The sequence below is a fragment of the Lathamus discolor genome, chromosome 5 (assembly GCF_037157495.1).
Source record: "Lathamus discolor isolate bLatDis1 chromosome 5, bLatDis1.hap1, whole genome shotgun sequence".
NCBI lineage: Eukaryota > Metazoa > Chordata > Aves > Psittaciformes > Psittacidae > Lathamus > Lathamus discolor.
Window position 1 is genome coordinate 58,105,979 of NC_088888.1, and position 20,627 is coordinate 58,126,605.

At 36.0% G+C, this 20,627-nt stretch overlaps 1 protein-coding gene across 1 annotated transcript in view; it reads left to right on the forward strand.

Moving 5' to 3' along the window:
- FAM184A (family with sequence similarity 184 member A) overlaps positions 1-20,627 on the forward strand; it is a 67,366-nt gene that overhangs the window by 41,917 nt on the left and 4,822 nt on the right. Inside the window, exons 10-16 of the mRNA XM_065680988.1 lie at positions 9,380-9,592; positions 10,575-10,728; positions 11,180-11,307; positions 13,466-13,650; positions 14,139-14,285; positions 17,235-17,352; positions 18,043-18,147. Of these exons, the coding sequence (XP_065537060.1) occupies positions 9,380-9,592; positions 10,575-10,728; positions 11,180-11,307; positions 13,466-13,650; positions 14,139-14,285; positions 17,235-17,352; positions 18,043-18,147 (1,050 nt within the window). The remainder of the gene's footprint in view (positions 1-9,379; positions 9,593-10,574; positions 10,729-11,179; positions 11,308-13,465; positions 13,651-14,138; positions 14,286-17,234; positions 17,353-18,042; positions 18,148-20,627) is intronic.

The window sequence follows — 20,627 nt, forward strand, 5'->3', positions numbered from 1 at the left end:
CCTCGCATGTAAAGGACTTTGTATCTGTCCTTGTTGATTTTTGTGGCAAAAACTTAGATAAAATAAAAATCCTAAATCAAAAAATTTATGCCTATAAAGTGTACTAAAAACTGGCTTGGTTTTTTTTTATTCTGTTATAGTAACCTGCAAATTTCTGCCCTATAGTTGTTGCACATGTGGTAGGTGAGATCTAGCTTTTGCATAACAAGGAAATGTTTTTCCTTTTGTACCAGTAATTCTAAGTGACCCCTCATATTATGCATGTAGGATTAATGTTATTCTAACAGTATAGCTTTATTATGAGTAAAATAATTCTCTTGGGAGAAAATGCTATTCAGCTGATTCAATGCTTAAACACATTCTTACTAGTTGCAAAGCATCACTTACTATCTACAGTTAAATGTGGTTGGTAGGTTGACTAGATCAGTATCTAGAGACCAAGTGTGTGGTTTTTATCCCTGATAGGAGAAATTATTCTAGAAGACATAAAAAGAAAGTGCTTTCCCGTTTTTTCCTGTAAATTGTACTAAGTACTTCTACATCAATCCATGTGAGAGTTTCTTCATGAAATATGAATTCAGGTGAGCTAGCTCTTCTCCATTTCTTTTAGCTGTGCAATGGGTTTTTAACGCTTTTCCTAAAAACATTTTACTGCTGAGAGGGCTTCAGCCATGGACAATATAGCAGGAATCTTCTTTTTTAAAGCAGCTTGTCTGTGTTGCACAACTGAAATGTACAGGTTAAGACCTGTATTCTTATCTAATTTCAGTGCTCTGTCTATGCCTATGTGGAGGTGCTTATTGCAGAGCTGACACACATCCACATTTGCAGAACTGGGAAACACTACTTTCCTTCCCCAGCACAAGGATTACTAGCCTGTTCCACAGCCTGTGTAATCCTTGCTTTAGAAGATTTGCTGTCAAATGGATGCTCGAAATTTCTATGAGAAGTAACTTGCACATACCCTAGATCAGTTTCCTGAAAGGAGATTAACTTTCAGCACAGAATCATTTTACTCTGCCTCCTGTCACTTTATATTGTCCTGAACACACTGTCTAAAGGCTTGTCTGTCAGAGAGAGGAAGTAAATTTCAAGTAACAGCCCCCTCCCACCCAAATTCTCTTTCATGATTCTTGTATTCAACAATACTGGTAAGGCTACTGTGACATCTAGTGGATGATAAGGGATTTTGGACAAGATTTAAAAAGCACTTTGAAATCTAAAATGCTGACATGAAAAGAATGAAAAGAAAAATTGTACCAAAGAGGGAGCAAAGAACAGAGACCTGGAATGCAGCTGAGGAAAAGGTTTTATGCTTCTTCTTTCATCTGTAGAGATTTGTTGCTTTTCCAAAGGAGCACAAATTTCTGCAGCTCTTGGAAACTTTCAGAAGTGACTACAGTTCCCAAACCTGTGCTCTTAATGGGGCTGTGCAGCAGCTCCTGCAGGCCCCACAGAGAACTGAGGAGCTTTAGGAGTTTCTGCCTAGATTCAGTGTCCACACTCATCCTGCCACTCACCACTGATTTAAAAGAATCAGTACTCCTGTATTCCAGTGGGGAAACCTATGCTTTAAGCAAGTCAAAAACTGTTATACATGAGCGTATGAATAATCATGTAGTCCAGAGTCACTGCAGCCCTCAGAGGGCCAACTACTGAGGGTGCTTCACCCTATTTCATGACTGTCCATAGTGCTTAATAAAGAATCCCCCTTGTTCTGGGTTCCCTTGTCTATGCAGAGATGTGATCCTGAAGATTTGTTCTATCTACATTGATCGTTGTAGTTTTGTCTGAAGCTTGAGCATAAAAACAAATGCCTAACGTTCAGTTGTGCTATCTCTTCTTCTGAGCTTTTAGTTATGGTGAGCCCATTCCACCCATACTGCGCTCTGTTCATTATGTTACTCTTTGTTTAAAATATTCTGAATGTAATGGAGTACATTCGTTAAAGACCATTTACACTTAAGAGTTACTCAGCAATTCAGACAAACAAAAGCAACAGAACAAATAGAGTTTTCTGGGTATTTCCAGTAGGATACATTAGGAATACTAAGGAATGTTAGCTTTGTTCTTTTTCATTTCTCTTTTAGTTTCTTCATGTAATCTTTTTCTCTCATGGTGTTGTGTTTAATTAAATTTAAAAATACATCTAGACTGATGTTTGAAATTACAGTATCTTCATATCCAGAAAAACTTGTCTTTCTGATTATAAACTTCTAACAGGAATTTAATATTACTCTAGTGACAGGACAAGGGGTAATGGGTTAAAACTTAAACAGGGGAAGTTTAAATTGGATATAAGGAGGAAATTCTTTCCTGTTAGGGTGGTGAGGCACTGGAATGGGTTGCCCAGGGAGGTTGTGAGTGCTCCATCACTGGCAGTGTTCAAGGCCAGGTTGGATGAAGCCTTGTGTTGGATGGTTTAGTGAGAGGTGTCCCTGCCCATGGCAGGGGGGTTGGAACTAGATGATCTTGAGGTCCTTTCCAACCCTAACTATTCTATTATTCTATGATTACCAGGTTTTGTTTGGCAGCGTTTCAGTTAGTAAATCTGGATAAGGCTGAAAGACTTTTTAATTCTACCTGTCAATGGATGGAAAGGAATATTAAATTCTTGGTACAGTATGTAATTAATGATGCGTGAGTCAGAAAAGAGCTTAATTTGATATTTGGAGTTAAGTTTATACTTCCAAAAATGGTAAATAGAAACCTAAGCCAAATCCAACAGTTACCCCATTGCCCAAATAAAATTCTGTTCGTGTATCAGTATGTTTCCCCTTAAATGTAAGGTAAAAACTCTGGCAAGAATCTAATTTTAAAACATTACCCTTAGTCTCTGCTGTGGCAGATAGTTGCTCAAGTAGGTTTGGCATAGGTCCAAACCAAATGATAACAGTGGACCCTGGAAGGAGTGGGACATAATTAATTGGGGCAAAATTTGTTTGAGATTCAGCAGATCAATAAAATTCTAGATAAAGGGTACTTCCTGACAGATGCCTCTGTGCTCCAGGAAGGATTAGCCAACATAAATAATCTTTAAAGTCCTGACAGCATTATGAGAAATAAGTAAAATTAAATGCAGCTTTAGTACCACTCCAGAAACTTTACAAAATACTGGGAGATTCAAATGATAGTCTCCTCCCCAACCACTGAACCTGAAGTTTGTCAGATTAAAAGCATATAATCCAAACCCCAAATAGGTAAAATGTCAGAATACAGAGGCATTTTGCCTAGCAGTTTGATAGACTTCTACAACTGCAAAAGTACTCATGTTTTTAAAGCAACAGGATAAGTACCCCACCCTATGATAGCCTGGGCACAGCACCTTTACTCAGGGTTGCTACAAAACCGGGAGGAAATCAGGACCAATTAGATTACAGAGACAGTTACACATTTCAGAACACCTGGTATATAATTCCTTTTCCTCAGTAGAAAACTGTAGGGTTTGAGAGAAAGGGAAGGGGCTCTGACTGCTGCTTTTCCGTACCAGAGAGGGCAAACTTTGATGCAGCTCTTCCATTCCAAGCCTCAAGCCAAGTACAAAACATTGTAGTGGGAAACAGCTGCTTTCCAAATCTCTGCAGGGTCATCTGTCACGTAAGCTCTGTGCAGCCAAAGACAGTACATCTGCTGACAAATCAGTCTTTCTCTTCAAAACAAAGACATATCTTGAGGGAGAGTTTTGGGGAAGTTGTTGTTGTTAGCTGGATAAAATGGACTTATGCCAATGGTCCTCCAGCTTCTTCAGTCAGCATCTTGGAAACATTTTTATACTAGCATGTGATGGGTGCACATATGTTTTCTTCTTCAGAAAGGTTAGCAGTCTTTGCTGGAGATCATTCTTAAAATGAGGCAAAGACTGCATAGCAATCTAGATCTGCTTTGATACAACAGATAAAGCTGGACTTTCCCCATTTAGGGTCTAGGGTATTAAACAAGAACACAATTCCTGATAGCCAGGAGTAATTTGAAAATTCAGTAAACTGTATACTGAAGTCAGATCTTGATACAATCAATCTTTTGAATAGCGATACGATATTTGGACTTCAAAGTACTTACATTTCAAATTTTGTTAAAAATCAATAAGCTGTATTTTCTGTATGTTCAACATTTCTGTGTGTGGTTTTAGAACACAATGGAATGTCAAATATGTAAGTCCAACTTTACTGAAAAATAACCTTTTTTCCTTCTGCCAATAATTTAATAATTATTTAATAGTTAATTTTTTTGCACAAGATAATTACAGTTCTCTCACAATCAGAAAACGTGGATTGCAGAAAGATTGCTCTGAGTGAAGTAGCCTAAGAAATCAGTAACAAACTGAATACTGAATTGAACTGGAGGGTTTTAGTGCAGAACCTTCATCAAAAGTTCATTTTGATTCCATTTGTTTTTCATATCTCTGGAAAACTTTTAAGTTTGGTGAAATCGCATGTATTAAAAATAATTACCCCATCTTAGTAGTTTTAATTATTAGATTAGTTTGTTTCTTGGTGAAAGCAATCTGTTATTCGGCAAGTAGCATGGGGCAATTCTCACTTTCATAAATTGCCTTTTTGACAGGGTTGACTTTGGAATCTAGTTTCCAAAAAGTATTTTTACTTGGAATTTATTTTAAATGTAGAACACTACTAACCTTACTTCTTCAATTGTAAAATCTAAATATTTCTTAGTTGTACTACAGTGGTGCCTAGATACATCCGTCAACATTAAGTCCCACAAGTTCTTGAAACTGAACGTTTATTTAGCAAGAGATCATTTCTGCATTTAACAGCTCCCCCCTAAACAAACCAGACAGATGGGAATGGAAGCACATTAGAAAATAGGTGTATTTGTTCAGATTGGTGATGTTTAAATCCGGTGTTGAAATCGGAGCTGTTAGCTGCTAGTCTGTCTTGTCTGGTGGAGTAGGGTGCCTCCTAGTGTTACGCCCTTGTGTAGAAAATTGTTGCTTGTAACCCACTTGCGATGTTAATTGGATATGCCATAGTAATGTATTTTTGTGTCTTGCCTTCTTGTAGATTCAGAATGGACAATAATTTCCATTTGTTTTTTGACAAAGTATTGTCTAAAAGTTCCTAACTATAGGCTTCCAAGCTGATGCCAAAATCCCTGCTGTCTCCTGGGGAAGGCCATCTTCTTGACTGACCTGTGACAAAAGTGGAAATTGGTCATGCTGGATTTGAAATTGCTCTCACTTCATTTCTGATGACTCTATTCTGTGCATGTATGATTTGTATGATCAATAATATTTCATATGGAACATTTACTTGGAAATACGTTTTTATATTTTGCTTTTAATTACTAATCAACTGTAGTGTAAGTGGTACATGGAGGTTTTTTGCTGGAGACTTTCAGGAAGAGTCTTTTATGTAACCATCTCATTCTGAATTTTAAGAAGGATAAATGAAGTATTTTAACATAAATCTATCTTCACTACAGACTAAACTTATTTTCTGCCTGTTAGCAGTGAAATTTAATCTTTAATATGTGTTTAATATGCTTGTGATATTTCAGAGACACCACTGATTGATATAGTCCTTACACAGCATCTTTTCTAATAGTAATGCAAATGGGTGTACTGAATGATTTCTTCCCAAAATTATTTGTCATAAAGGAGAAGAGGAAACAGTTGGGTAATTTGAAAACATTTCAGCTGCATAATATATGAATAAAGAATAACATTATGTTGAAGAGATAATGCTATCCTGGATGTTTTCAAAACATAACATAGGAAAACACATAATTCGTTCTGTGTTCAATAGTGTATATATATACTAAACCAAAGCAACATACTTGTATTTTTTCCAGATATTTTTCAACTTATTTTTCCCTGATGAAATTATAATTAATGTTCTATGTTTTACTCTCCCTTCCTTATCCTTTTTTCTTTTACTTAGTTGATTTCTGAATGTTTCCCTTTATTCCTGTGATCTTTTCTTCATAGCGGCACTGTCTCGGTGAAGCTTTGCATAAATCTATCAGCAATGTAAGTGATTTGCACTTACAGCTTGTGAACAGGGCATGTTTGTACTAATAAACCTGCATATCCTATAGTACTGCTTTAAAGCTTTAGCCTATGAAACAGAACACATGGTAATACTTGAGAGAACGTTTGCCGCTAGTTATCAAAAGCTTGTGTACCGCATCCATTCATCTGTGTAAATGTGCATATATCCCTGGACATCAAACACTATGTACATGGTCATAATATAAGCAGCATTTTTCTGTCATTGTTTAAGCAAGCAAGCTTGTGGGCAGTGCAAATGTGTATTGCAGAGCTTTCCTTAAAGCATGAGGTTGATGTTGTATTCTAATTTGCAGTTTTGCGGTGCAAGTCATAATTGTAGCCAAAATATTCTTTCTTTCTATACTTTTTGTTTATTTATTTATTTGTTAAATCCTTACCAATGTTTTTAGTGTGCTGAAAACCTTGGATAAAAACATTGACATTTCAGAGAATAATGAATGTTTAGAGCTGTTTTCTTTTGAGTCCTCAGTACAGGACTATATATAAGGGACGAGCCAAAGACATGCAAAGGGAGGCACTAATGTTTTCAAAATTGTGCCCTTAAGTATATCAGTTTATTTACTGAATAATGAGAATAATGTTAAATTATGTACTCTTCTAAAAATAACTCAGATTTTTAATATTTGATGTACTTTCAACCAAAAAAACCCACCAAACCCACGTATTATGAGAAGGGTAGACTAATCTGATTTGCTTGTTAGAATCACTTAATTCTCATTGTCCTTTATTTTCTGTAAAGTCTATTGATGCAAATAGGCATCTCCAGACACTGACTCACTTCAGGCTCTGGTTTTGCAGTCACTTTAATCTGGTGGAAGTATGAACTGCTCTGGGGAAGGGTATTCCTGATCTCTTCTAAGATGGCTTCTTGGCCAGATATCAGACTTATCTTGATCATCTCAGTTAAAATGTTTTCTGCATTTCCAAGAAAGAAATTGAAATTGTTTTACCCTTGGCCCATGCTAAAAATGTTTATAAATTTTATAGTGAAAACTGTCAGAATTTGGAGCAGGACTTTAAGTGAGAGACGGATAGAACTTCAAGCAAAAATACATTTTTCCATGTCATCTTTATAGAAAATTGGCTAAGATTCCATGGTTGACTCCATTTGAATGTTATTACTGAAAGGCTTTTTAGAGTATAATGTTTAAATTACCTGAAATTCTGCAGGACTGAACAGGACTTTCTCCCAGATTGTACCGAGAAGTTCTGGGGCTTCTGAGGAAACAAGAACTTCACAATATGACAGGAAAGGAGGAAAGTTTTTTTATAAGTAACTGGCTGAAAAATAGGTATTAAATACAGCGTTACCAGTGTGCAGGTAGATTATCGGTGGAGTTATACTGATGTTCAGCGTATTTTCTTTTTGCAAGCTGTTTATGAATAGGTAAGGCAGGAAAGTTTGCAGCTTATGAAAAGTTACTTAGAGTGGAAAGGACAAAGACTGTCTGGAGAGTTAAAGAATACCTGTAAAAAGTCAAGGGACTGAGCAGTAAGAAAAGGGAACTGCTTTTGGCTCCTTTCCATTACAAGTATTAGAGGTCATCATGTCCAAGTGGTACATCTATATGAAACTTGCCACAGGACACTGGATACTAAAAGCTTTTATAGATTCACATAATGGTTGTATTTAATGAATGTTTCCATGAATTTACCCCAAAATACCTCTTCTGATGTAAAAAAGATTTGTGGGTGATCGATTACTTCAAAGTCAAGATCCCTACATTTATGCCTTGGTTTTGTTTTCCCAGGGTAACCTGGGTTGGCCATTTCTGGAGGCAGAACCAGAGATCAGACGAACCTTTGTTCTGACACTGTACAATTTGTGTGTGATGTTTATATTTAATATACTTAGTAAAAGATTTTACATGAATAGTTCAGATTACAGAAAGTAGTATAGGCCTTCACTATACTCCTTCAATTGTAACCGATCTGTTTCAAAGGTACCTGAAGTAAAATACTGTTGATTAAGTACACTTAGAAGGCAGAGCATAAATGCCCAGACACAAAGACCTGGTGAATTTGAAATGCAATGAGCCATGCTCATTTCATTCAAATTAATTTGCTTATTGTGTTTTAGTGCTAATTTTCTTTTGTGTAGCTTTTTTTCTTTCAAATCTGCTTAAGCTGTGCCCTTCTGAAAAAGAAAAGCCATATGTTCGACAATAATGTTCATGCTGCAAGTTGTCCTCGGTATGCTGCTATTAATTTTTTGTTAAGTGGTGGGTGTTAATGTTCTGTAAATCAATAAATTGATGTGCAATGTAGTTATTAATTTGTAATAACTAATTTTAAGATATGCTGAATCAAATGACACTATCAGACTGTCATTTATAATTCAATTATATGTGATGCTCTGAGGCTTGAAAAAGTATCCTTACTGACTCAAATTCTTCATTTCATGGCAGTTTTATTTTTCCTTCTTTTGAGTCACTGTAGCAAAATTCTCTTTGGTTAATCGTGTTTCTAAATTGGAGGGTGTATCTCTTGTGTTTGGCTCAAAAGGGAATACTGGTTTAGTATTTTCAGTCTGAAAAGATGCTGAAAATATGCAAAAAAGATTTGAAGAACAAATATTATTAATATAATAACATTAGTATAAAATGTGACTTTCAAAGAGTACAGAGCATTCTAATGTATTGAAATGCTTGTTGGGTGAAAAACATAATTTGTAAAATCATGTATTTCTAAGAAAATAAGTATTTGTGTCTCGGATTACTTAGATCTTGAAAACCCGTAGAGAAATCACTCTTGTAGTATTACTGAGCTAAGAAAAAATGTGTGTGTATGGAAATCCATCAAGTGTAGCCTTTTATTTGTGATGTAGAGTGGTATGCTACCATTTCTTTTTAAATAAAAAAACCTACCAGTCAGATAGTACCATATCATATCAAAAGATACAAAAATCCATCAATCTGGATGTCACAGTCTGTCCTTCCCTGTCAGCTACAGGATTTTCCTTACAGAACTGATGTGATATTCCTCTGAAAATAGTTTAACAACCAAGTGTTTGATTTCGAACCTTGATAGTGTCATTTTTACTGAACTTCATGCAAAACCTAGAAATAAATTTTGATTATTGAGCTACGAAAAATTGTGTTATAGGTAGTGCTATAGTGCAATCTGACACATACGATAACCCTTACAAAACTATTTAAAGCTAATTATTATATCTCTGAGATATAATATTAACCACAAGTTCAGTAGATGGATGGCATTGCTTGTCTGTCTTTTAGTGAATGTTCTGGGTTTAAAATTTCAAGTGTTTTCTTCTTTTGAATGGTTTTTCTTCGGAGTTGATGTTAGCATTAATGACTAATGGATATTTGCTGTTCTGTTGCGGGTTAGATCTCCTTACTGAAGCAGAATCTGGAGATGCAGCTTTCCCAGTCACAGAGCTCTTTGCAACAGCTACAAGCACAGTTCAGTCAGGAGCGACAGAGGCTGACTCAGGAGATCCAGGAATTAGAAGAGGAGCATCAGCAAAGGCATAAGTCACTTCAGGAAGCCCATATCCTTGCCTTTCAAAACATGGAAGAAACAAAAGAGCAAGAACAAAAGGCATGTTTATCTGAACAAATTGCCATTTTAGCAATTTGCATAAAGTATCTGCATAACTACTAATTTTCCTTTCAGCTGATGTCCGACAGTAACATTTTTGTTCAGCTAAAACTGATTAAGACGCTTTGAAAAGCATCTCTAATAATGGCATTGTTTCATGTCTTGCTTTAAACTCTACCAGTATATGCATATATATATACACACACATATATGTATATATATATGTATAAAATTATCAACACATGTTGCTTTACAGTAGTTTAACATCATTATCCATAACATGATATTCTAGTTGTGATTTGCAATAGGTTTCTCTGTATTTTCCATTCTAGTTAACTAATTTTGCATTTGTTTTCTGGTATTTCCCGTCAATTTACTCCTTTTATAATATATTTTCATTATGCTAAAAATTGTATAAACTATGTTCTGTGACTTGCAGGATAATGTTCATGTCCGGAACAATGTCACACCCGAGACATTTTTTAAAACCTTGCCTAAACCAGCTTTAGAACTGAAATGTTGGCAATGTGTAGTACTTAATATGGTGTGTTTCTTAATCTTTGTTTTAAAATTCAGATCTAGACTGTACCTTCGCAGTTTTCCCATTGCCCCCACTTAATGGGGACAAAAGTCCCCAGATGCATACATATTGTGTGCACACTAAACCCATCTATGAATTGTACCTATCACATTGCTTGCTATTGTAAATATGTCAATAGATTGTTGCGTTTTTTTGATCTTTTCCAGCTGTGAGCAGAAAGAGGGTTTGCGCACAGGTAATCTTGATAACCATCAGCCACTACAAAGAAAAAACATAGTAGGATAACTTAGTAAGAGAAGAAAATATGAGCAATATTTGTGCATTTTTAACAATTTTTGGACTATGCCGATGCCTGCTTTTTGTTGCTAGCTCTTTGTTGCTTAATATTTTATAAATTCCCTAAGCTGTTATGGAATACTTTTGTTCAAATTTATCTCATAGGAATTAGAAGAACGTTTGCAACAGAAGCACTCGGAAGAACTTCAGGCACTGAAAGAAACACATAAGCAAGCCATGGAAGGTTTCAAATTGGAGATGGAACAGGAGCTTCAGACTTTACGATTTGAACTGGAGGATGAAGGAAAAGCTATGTTAGGTATACTATTTTCAAATTGCAAGCAGGTCCAAAACCACTATTTCTACTCATACAAACATACATGCACATGCATGTATATACGTGTGTGTGTTTATTGTAACACTAGTGTATCTCTGAGTCATACAGTGTTGACCTTATTGTTCCTCTTAAAATCAGTATATGTTTTAACAGGTAAGCCCACGTTGTTCCCTTCTGAAAAATCTTACCCGTAAGTTTTTGGGGTTTTGTTTTTTCCTTTTGTTTTTTTTTTTTTTTTTGGAAGGACTAAGCAACCAAAGCTCATGATGGAGAGTGTTTCAAAAAGCAGCAGGAATAAAATGACAGGACAGTTGCTTGGCTGATGTAAGCTGTGTGTGTTTCCTCAGCAGCAGTATTTGAGGGAGCTGGACTGTTATTGTTAATCAATGTAAACATTTGCAAATCAACTGTTCTTTCTGTTCACCGTAATTAGCTTCCTTGCGCTCAGAGCTAAATCATCAACATGCAGCAGCAATCGACCAGCTAAGGCACAACCATCAGCAAGAATTGGTAGCTGCCAAAATGGAGCTTGAAAGAAATATGGAGCTCGGCAGGCGACAGGTAGGTGGCATTGCTGCAACTTACTGTAAAACTGCATAATCAGTATTCTCTCTCTCTTAGCTGGAGGCAGGAACCCTTGCGAACAATCAACAAACATATAATCTTTCAAGGTCAGCCAGCACCAGCAGATAATGCATCCCTACTTGTTCACCTAAACTTCCTTGCTTAGCTTTTTCTTCCTTCAACAAACTTCATTCAAGCCTAGTAATGTCTCCCATATCAAGGCAGCTTCCTCTCAGAATTGTGTGGCCACTTGGGAGCACACTAGATTGTGTAAAGTGCTGATTCTTACAAAGTCCTACTTGTCCTCAGCTGCCCTCAGGACTTAAAAAGGAAAAAGCTGTTTATCTCTGAAGCCTAAGTGATACAGCTGAGAAGTGGTTGCTTAAAACCAAATGATTCTTCAAACTCAGGAGGTACCCAAGTTGGTGGGGTTTTCTGTGGGTTGTTTTTTTTTTTTTTTCAGGAGGCAAACTGGAAAAGATAAATGAACATCTCAATAAAGCAAAGGTGACCTAACATCTTGCAACTGCTTCTTATAAAAAACACACTCAAAGCCCAAAACAAGCCCCCAAAGCCAGTATGAACTTACTTTGCTTTCAGCAGCAAAGTGATTCATTCACTTTTTTCTTTCATTTTTCACTTCATACACAATCAGTTTTTCCAGTAGTGATCAGGAAATTACTTCTTTATTTGCCTGTACAATAGGCTTTTCAGGATTAATTTACTGATAGCCCAGCACCAGGGAGGCGGAACAGTTTTAGAAGTATATTAACAGAGGAAACAAGTTTAGTTGGGTATGGCCCTTACACAAATAGTCAACAATGAGCCCTTCTTTTTCTCTTCCCTGCTGGTTTAAAAGTGGCTAGAGGCAGAAATGTGGTGCTCATGGCAGGGAATGAAAATGTGCAGGATTTGGGAGGATACAGATCGTTTCAGTTGTGTGTTGCTTAAGCCTAGAGTGACACACCTAAAGGAGATGTCAGAAAAAGAAGTTTAAGTTACAAGACTGAGTCTTTGATCCAGCCACAATTTCCGTGTACTTTTGGCATCTGTACAATCATCTGCTAAGCATAAGCTTTAGTTGTACTGAGGGCAAAGCAATTGTGTTTTCCTGTGTTTGAATGCTCATCAGTTCACAGGGCCAGAGTTGAACTGGATACAGTGAGTTCTGAGCAGGATGATTATGTTTGCTAGTTTGAAAAATATTTATATATGTGGGCATAAATTTTCCACTGCTTTTCTTACAACTTTAATATAGTCTTCCTATAGGGAGGTAGAGTTATTTTTAAAGGTCTATTCTTAAAGATGTCCTGTGAAAATTGTACCTTGGTATATGTTTATATTTCCTGGGTGCCTGAAGGCACAAAACACAATTACACATAAAACTACTTTGAAATATCTGCTGATTTTCTATCTGTGCAAACTATATGGTTATTAATTATTGTGGAACTCTAAGAAGAGGAATAGATGGAAAACTGAAATAAGGTCAATTTTATTACAGTCTTTTTCTAAACTGAAGAGATTCATTAATAAAACCATTGGGATGGGTTACAGATAAGTTTCCCAGATACTTCAAATTATGCAAAAAGAATTTTTATTGATTTATTGGACACAACAGAAATATTATATGAACTATTGTCTACATATTCTGCTATGAGATATTTATGATGCTTATATATAACTAAATTAGGAGCCTTCTGAAGCACTTATTTGTGCAGGGCATGTATCTTGAATTATTTTGTCCCATTGTAGAGGCCTGCAAAGGGGAAAACAGTTTCTCTATGCTGTGTGTTGAAGAGGTAGAAAGACCTGAATGACCTGGTTCTTAGTGATACCTGTTTTTTTGTTGTATGTGTCATCAAAAGGAAAATGTGATGAGCTATAGAAACTTTCAATAGGCAATGACAGGTTTTAAATGTTCTCATAAATGGAAATTGCTTGTTACAAAATTAAGATTTCTTCTTTATTTGTACTTGTACACAATAAAAAAAAACCCTCATTTTTAATTATAACTTGTGTCAGCATCAAAACCTGAAAACAAATTGTCTATTGAGTGGAAAATTCTGCTCAGCTGTTGTCTCCCAAAAGCAAGTATTGTGCTTTTGAGAAACAAGTCTATTTAAAATACTTTTTGCTGCTGCTACTTATATCATAGGAGAAAGAATTTTTATGCCGAATATCAGATCTACAAGATGAACTGAGACACCGAGACCATCATATAGCTGAACTGGACAAAGAGATTCTGCATCTTCATGAAAATATAAGTGCATTGACCAAGGAATTAGAGTTTAAAGGGAAAGAAGTTCTTAGAATACGCAGTGAATCCAACCAGCAGATCAGGTGTGAATTTTTCCACTCTGAACAAAAATATGCATTATTTCATGTACTGTTTTACTTAAGAGATTTTACTATTTTCAGCTTTTAATTTATCCTCTTTATCAAGTGATGTTACAGATCATGTAGTCATCTTTAGAAAATGCTGTCTATTACTAGTAAAGTTAGTGAATATTACCATACAGTGAAGCTGTACCTCAGTGATACATTTTGGCATATTTTACTAACAGTGTTGGGTTTTGTTTCTTGGTTTTGTTTTGGTTTTGTTTTATTCATTGTTTCTTTATTTAAAAAAGCATTAAAGGAGATGCATTTTCCATGAAAAAAGCTAGAAAGTTGGAGGACACTAAGTAGTGGAGTTTGATGAATCAGTAAATCCTTCTGTGTTGTTTGATACTGTGTAAAAGCCGTTAGAAGCATGGCAGAAAATCATGATGAGCAAACAAGTCTGATTTTAGAATAACTCTCTTTTTAACAAAAAATAAATTAAACAGGATGCATGAGCAAGATTTAAGCAAGAAACATGAGAAAGAGCTGGATGTCTTGACAGCAGATCACATCAGAGAGAAACAAAGCATGCTGGCAGATTTTAATAAGACCCAAGAGCTGCTCAAGGAAATTAATTCAGCTTTACAATTTTCGTAAGTTTTGTTGCATTAAAAAAATTGTGTGTAGCTCCGTTGATTGAATAATTCATTCTGGTGTCCATAAGTTTCTGAAGGTATTGCAGAGATACAGATGTGCAAAAATCTCAGTCAAGTATGGGGCCTAACCTTGCATTCTTTAGGCAACACATTTCTATAAGCTTTAGGAGAATTTAGTAAGTTACACTCTTAGGGATTTGAGACCAAAACAATGGAAATAGGAAAGATATTAAATCTGTGCAGTTCGTAGGAAATTGGAGAAAACAGTATTTCAAGTGCTTTTTCTCAAACTTTAATACATCTTTCTTGAGAACACAAGAGTTTCTTCAACAAGTTTATGAGCAATATTTGCTATTACCAAGTCTGATTATAGCATGAGGGATGCAAACATTTTCAGGTTTGCTAGCATAAGGAAAATTAGTGTCTGAAATGGATTATGTGAGCATAATTATAACAGAATACTTAGAGTGTCTGTCAGTGAAAATGCCACCTGGGGTTAGACCACCTCTGAGCAAAAATGATGTAGTAGCTTGTCATCTAGCCAGTGTTCTCCTGTCTTCCACATCTTTACCTCTTGTCTGTGATGTACCATTTTTGGTCAGGGTTTCTGGCTGAGGTTCCATAGCACATTGAAGGCTTCCTGACACAAAATTGTCACTGAAGGATTTCTATTTGCAGTACAAAAGATTTATGGCAGAGAACATAATTGATCCTAAGTATATGATAGAAATCTTTTACAGTTAGATTTCAGTTTTAAATGGACAATAAAGCCCAAATGGATCAATTCTTTCTTGATAATGAGCACTCAGAAATTGTCTTCAGATAAGATGGGTGTAAAATTCTGGTTCTTACTCCCTTGTAATCATCCAGATGCACACTCTTGTGCCCTGATAAATGTGGTAACTTGCCCTTTGGTAAATTAGGCATACCTCCTGACTGCTGCACTCATCTTGTACAAGAAACATGCCTGCAGGCTGCCACCAGAACTAGGTTTTGGAACTGTTTACCCCAACTTTTTCTCCCATGAAGTTGCTTGGTTTTCAGTGTCCTGAAATTTTCTGAATTTAGTTATTTTTCCCAGCTCCTGGTTCTTGCTCAACTTAGGGCTATGAGGAAGAAGCCACTGGCCTAAAGAGAGCAAATGTTATGCCCTGCCTTTCACTGTGTTCTCTCTCTCTACTTAAACTAAAGCAGGGTGCTGCCAAAACAGGAAACTATGTTAAAAAAACCTCACAAAGTAGTTTTATGCAGCCATTCCTTAAGTAACTGTTTCTCCAGGTCCAGCCTTACCTAAAGCATGGCCTTGTGAACATTTATGAAATGGAGAATCTATCTCACAGTAGTTGAGAGTTGAGAGTGGGTATCATTAATTAGGCTCTACAACCAGAGTCTTGAAATTGCGTATTTTCTCTTTGAAACATTAAACCCCCACAATTCTCTGAGATATCTGAAAATAAAATGACAGCTGTGTGTAACCATGCACTATTCTCTGGGGATCTGTATACAATAGCTTAAGCCAGCAGAAAATGTATACACAAAATTAACCCAGCTGAGCATATTTCTGTTCTGCTGAGTCAAATGCCTTTTCTGCAAATAAAGCCATGTTGTTCACGTTCATGTTTTATGTAAATACATTATATAATCTACTCAGGTTACATACAGGTTACTTGAAGATTATAAATGTAATTTAATGTGAACTGTTTTTTCAGATGCATCTCAGTAAAAATCACATAGCTGCTTCTGAAGGGAAAACATTTACCTGAAGTAAGAAAATATGTCTGCTTCTGAGTGTCTGGTGGAATTAAGTTTGAGCTGACTTAGACACCTTAAATTCATAGATTTTTTTTTTACAGAGTTTGGGACTTTTTTTTTTTTTTTTAATAATTTCTTTTCATTGTATTTGTTAAATTTCCTGAATCTATTCTGAAACTTGGTTCACGAATCCACGTGAGAGCTGAATATGTGAGAAGAGTATTTTAGTAGTCTTCTTTTGAACAGTGTTTAGCATCATGAGCATTTTATTTATGTTTTAAGGAGATGCAATCATTTTAAATCATCCTGTTCTCAAAACTTGTTCTTCCAGAAGAAACAAGGGTATTTACGCAGTTACTAGTACAATTCCTCTCTCAGTTGGTTTATTTCACTTCTCTCCTTTAATGCTTTTCCACCAGGCATTTAAAATTTCCTCATATTTTTTCAAATATTATCAATTATTACATTTCTCTAATCCAGATATCCCAATATCCAAGTGTTATTGCTTTTCTTTTGCTCATTCCTTTATTTCATCTCTAGTGTACTAAGTTGCTTTTGTGGAGAGGAATTATTTACCTATTAGTCTTCACTGTTCCTGGGTATCTTTGTTCCAGTACTTTCCACATGAACTGAGGAAGACTGTGCCAGCCTTGGCTGCCTATCCAATTTCTCCAGTCTCACAAGAATGCATTAAGAATAGTCATCTATTACAAAATATATATACTGTTTTCTTCGTCAAGAAAGCAAATGGCCAACTTTCAAGATTTTTGTCAATATTAAATATAAGACAATGTAGTCCCTATATTTTACATAAGAATCCATCTTAGCTATGTCACCTGTAATTCTCCTGTCTGTATGATGGTATTGAGCACCTAATTTTCAGTCTGACTTCCAAGAGGCCTTTTTTCAAACCTGTAATACTGCATGACCAAGAAGAATGTTAAGTTTGTAGACTTTTGCCCAGATTATTAATTATTTGAGCAAAAGTTATGGTTAGTGTTGAATTCGATTTTTTTTTTTTAATAACTAGCTAAAGCTGAATGATAACATAGAAATTGATTTACTTCAAGGTTATAAGAAAACCATCTTCTGTTTTTACTCCCTGAACAATTTTGTACTAATCAAAGATGTGACTATTCACTCATCATTTGACACTGGATCAGGCTAAAGGGGGTATTCTTCTCTCCTATAAAGTTTAGAAGAAATGGAAGAAAAATATAAAAACAGAGAATCAAGACCAGAAGACTTGCAGCTTATTTCAGAACTGAAAGACCTAATTGCAGAGCGGGACCAACTCATAAAGAAATTGATCGTAAGACTTTTGTGCTCTCTTGGTTTAATATCTCAACATATACAAAAGTTAATCTAATTTGAAGTGTTCGAAATGTATTTAAAGAACCAGTCCTGCTAACATGTTATTCATATTCTTTATAACATTACTCCTATGGTTCTAATAACTCATAATGGTTAAACTAATTAGATACCTAGAGGTTTACACAGTCAAGCGTAATATCTTATTACAAAAACATATTTCAGTATGACCTCATCAGATGTCTCACATCTCCTATCCTGGATTAAGCCAGCCATGTAAGCCATATAAGAAATAGTTTCTTCTGTGAGGTTTCTAAGCTTCCCAAATTCAGAGCACAACACAACCATCATACGAATCTAATTAGATCCTGATTCAAAAGCAAGAAGGAATGAGGAAATCAGGATTAATTAGAGATCAGAAGTCAGCCATACTGAGTCTTTCCCAGTGCATAATCCGTTAGGCTAAGCTCACTTTCAGGAGCATATAACTGCAACAGAACTGCATAAATAGAAATTATTTAGATTATTGCATATAATAATATATATAACATTAAGTATAAAATACAAGTTTTAGAGTTACCAGTTTCTTTTAAAATGTAATCATAAATTTATTTGGGATCAGTTGTAGGCAGATTTGGCCTCTAACATTGAAAATGCATAAAAAGAAGTTTCTATTTTTTCTTCTTTTTAGGAAGACAAAAAGTTCTATCAGCTGGAGCTAGTTAACAGGGAGACTAACTACAACAAAATGTTTAATGCAAGCCCTAATGTTGGTGTTATTAATCCATTGGTGAAGGTATGTTCCATGGACTTCATTGCTAAAGTGAAGAAAAAGAAATCTAAACTTAGGATATAGTAAAAGAAGAAATATAGGTGTGTGTGTCTGCGTGTATACATATGTCACTCTTAAAAGACATGTTCGAAACAAGGAACATAGTTTTCCATTTGTCTCTGTTTTTGTGTAGGTTTGTTTGTTTTGTGTTGTTGAGAGATCCATTGATATTGTTCCCTGGCTTGCTAGACATGTATGACATAAACCAGTTCCTTCTCACAAAACTGCAAAATCAAAATGGAAAAGTGACAGAAAGGCAAGAGAGGGCTGGACTGTAGTGTATAGTGAAAACCTGATATCTGCGAACAACGGTAGATTCCTAATTTTTCTTGGCTATTTTGGAAGGTGCAAGGGCAATTTCACTTTGCGGGTGGTGCTTGGGCTGGAAAAGCATTAGAACGGTAGAGGGAGAGGGGACACTAAAGGAAGAGAATAAAGGTAAAAAGGGGAAAGGGAAGAGTATGAGAAGGGCATGGAATGAGTCTGAATGGAGAAAGACACAGTAATTCTGGAGAACTGAAGTAACAAAACAGGTATGAACTGCAGGGACAGCAGGAGATAGAAGTCAGTCTCTAGCCTTCTCAGTTACTGTTACCGTCTATACAAGTGACAACACTTCAGCAGCAGCCTTTTCCAGTTCTCTCATAGTAGCAGCCAGTGAAGGCTATTATACATGCAGGCATAGTGCCTCCCTGTCACTTCAAAAGCCAGCATCATTTCTCCATGAGGAACATGAATAGACTGCAGTAGGGTACCTTAATTTTATGTCTTTTCACCACGTCAGGAGTAAGATTGAGTCCTCTGACATTTCCTTCCTCCTTGTGATAACCCATAGGTTGTTTCACCTGCATGGAAAGGGAAGAGATTTGTCCCAGCTGTAGAGGCAGAAGAACTCAGGAAGGTTCTGAAGCAAAGGGTAACCCAAGGGGCACAACACGAGCAGCTCAGATGCCCGAGAGCTCCAGTGATCAAGGTCCAGGCTCTGTTATCTGAGATCAGGCTGCAATTTAGCTAAACCTCATTGTAGTTTCATATCAGATGAGTGTACTTCCCACTTCTGCACAAACTCTGCTGTCAATTGTCAATATTCTGCTGTGCTTTTCAGGAGCCCAGCAGCTCTCACAAGCTTATATGCAGCTGCCTGACTTTTATGCGTAACTGCATAAAAGACCTTAGCTTGGGCCCAGTAGAGACAATACCAGGATGGCTGGATACAATTTGAATGCTTTGTTTTTATATGATAAAGGTTGCTGGAAAATTCTGAAAGTTTGTCTGAACCACTCATTTATAAAGATGTGAAATGTAACCACCAAGTATATATGCCTGTGTTTTGTGTGAAATCTGAAGCAATTGGGAAAAGTACATCATCAGATTTCCATAGTGATAATTCATATATTTTTATAATATGCTTCCATCACTTAAAACTGTTTGGACTTTAAAACTGTCTTGTATGCCAGAACATTTTAGTCTCTCATTTCATGAGTTGTGGACTATGTTACTTTATTTTGTCAAAGCATATACTGTATTATTGGAGAATGAATTACAAAGAAACTGAAAAACTCATTCTCTTTCCTTTTTTGTGATGAAAAGACAGAATATGAGTTACTACAGCCTTTGCATGTTTATGCAAAATTACACCCATTGCAGTATCCATTACGTCTTCTCTAATTTGTGCAATGGATCTGTTTAGTATTACATTGTTACAGCTGAAGTTTCTTAATACTTTGCATGAATTTCATGGAATTATACACACAATTTTGTCTCTCCAGATTTGACTGCTTCAGAAGCATAGATTGTTTTCCAGAGAATAAGGTAGAAACTGCAGGGTTTTTCTAAGCACTTATGTGGCTAATACACATTTTCCAAAAATGAGCCGCCTGTGAAGCAGAGAGATTTAACTACAGTGTGTTTAACACACCATGTTAATTACAGTGTATATTACCTTGAAGGTGTAAAAAGATGTTTTTACATAGTTGGTTACTCTTACCACATTATTTTTTTCCACCATAATGTTATTTCTTGCTTCTTCAGCTCCTACAGAAGAAGTGAAGTGTATGGGGCAGTCTTAGTTTAACCCTTAGTTTGACGATCTTTCAGTGTAATGTTTAAAAGACTTTTCTTCTATTATAGCTTTCTCTTAAATCCACAAGTGTGGCTCCAATTAGTAGCATTCACATCTATGAACCCCAGAAAGGTCAAGCAGTGAAACCAAAGCTAGAAGAGAGAGCTAGTGAAGTACAAACAACAGGACTCATGTCTGCCTCTGTTTGAACTCATGCCCACCCTTGAATAGAGCAGCTCTCCTGTTTCAAGTGGAATTCTGGTGAAAAATCCTCTAGCAAAACAACATGAGATTCCACTTATTTTTCACTTCATTTAGTTCAAATTTGTGTAGTCCACAAGCCCTTGAGAGTTTTTTTTCCAAGTTGCTTTGTTAGGGTTGC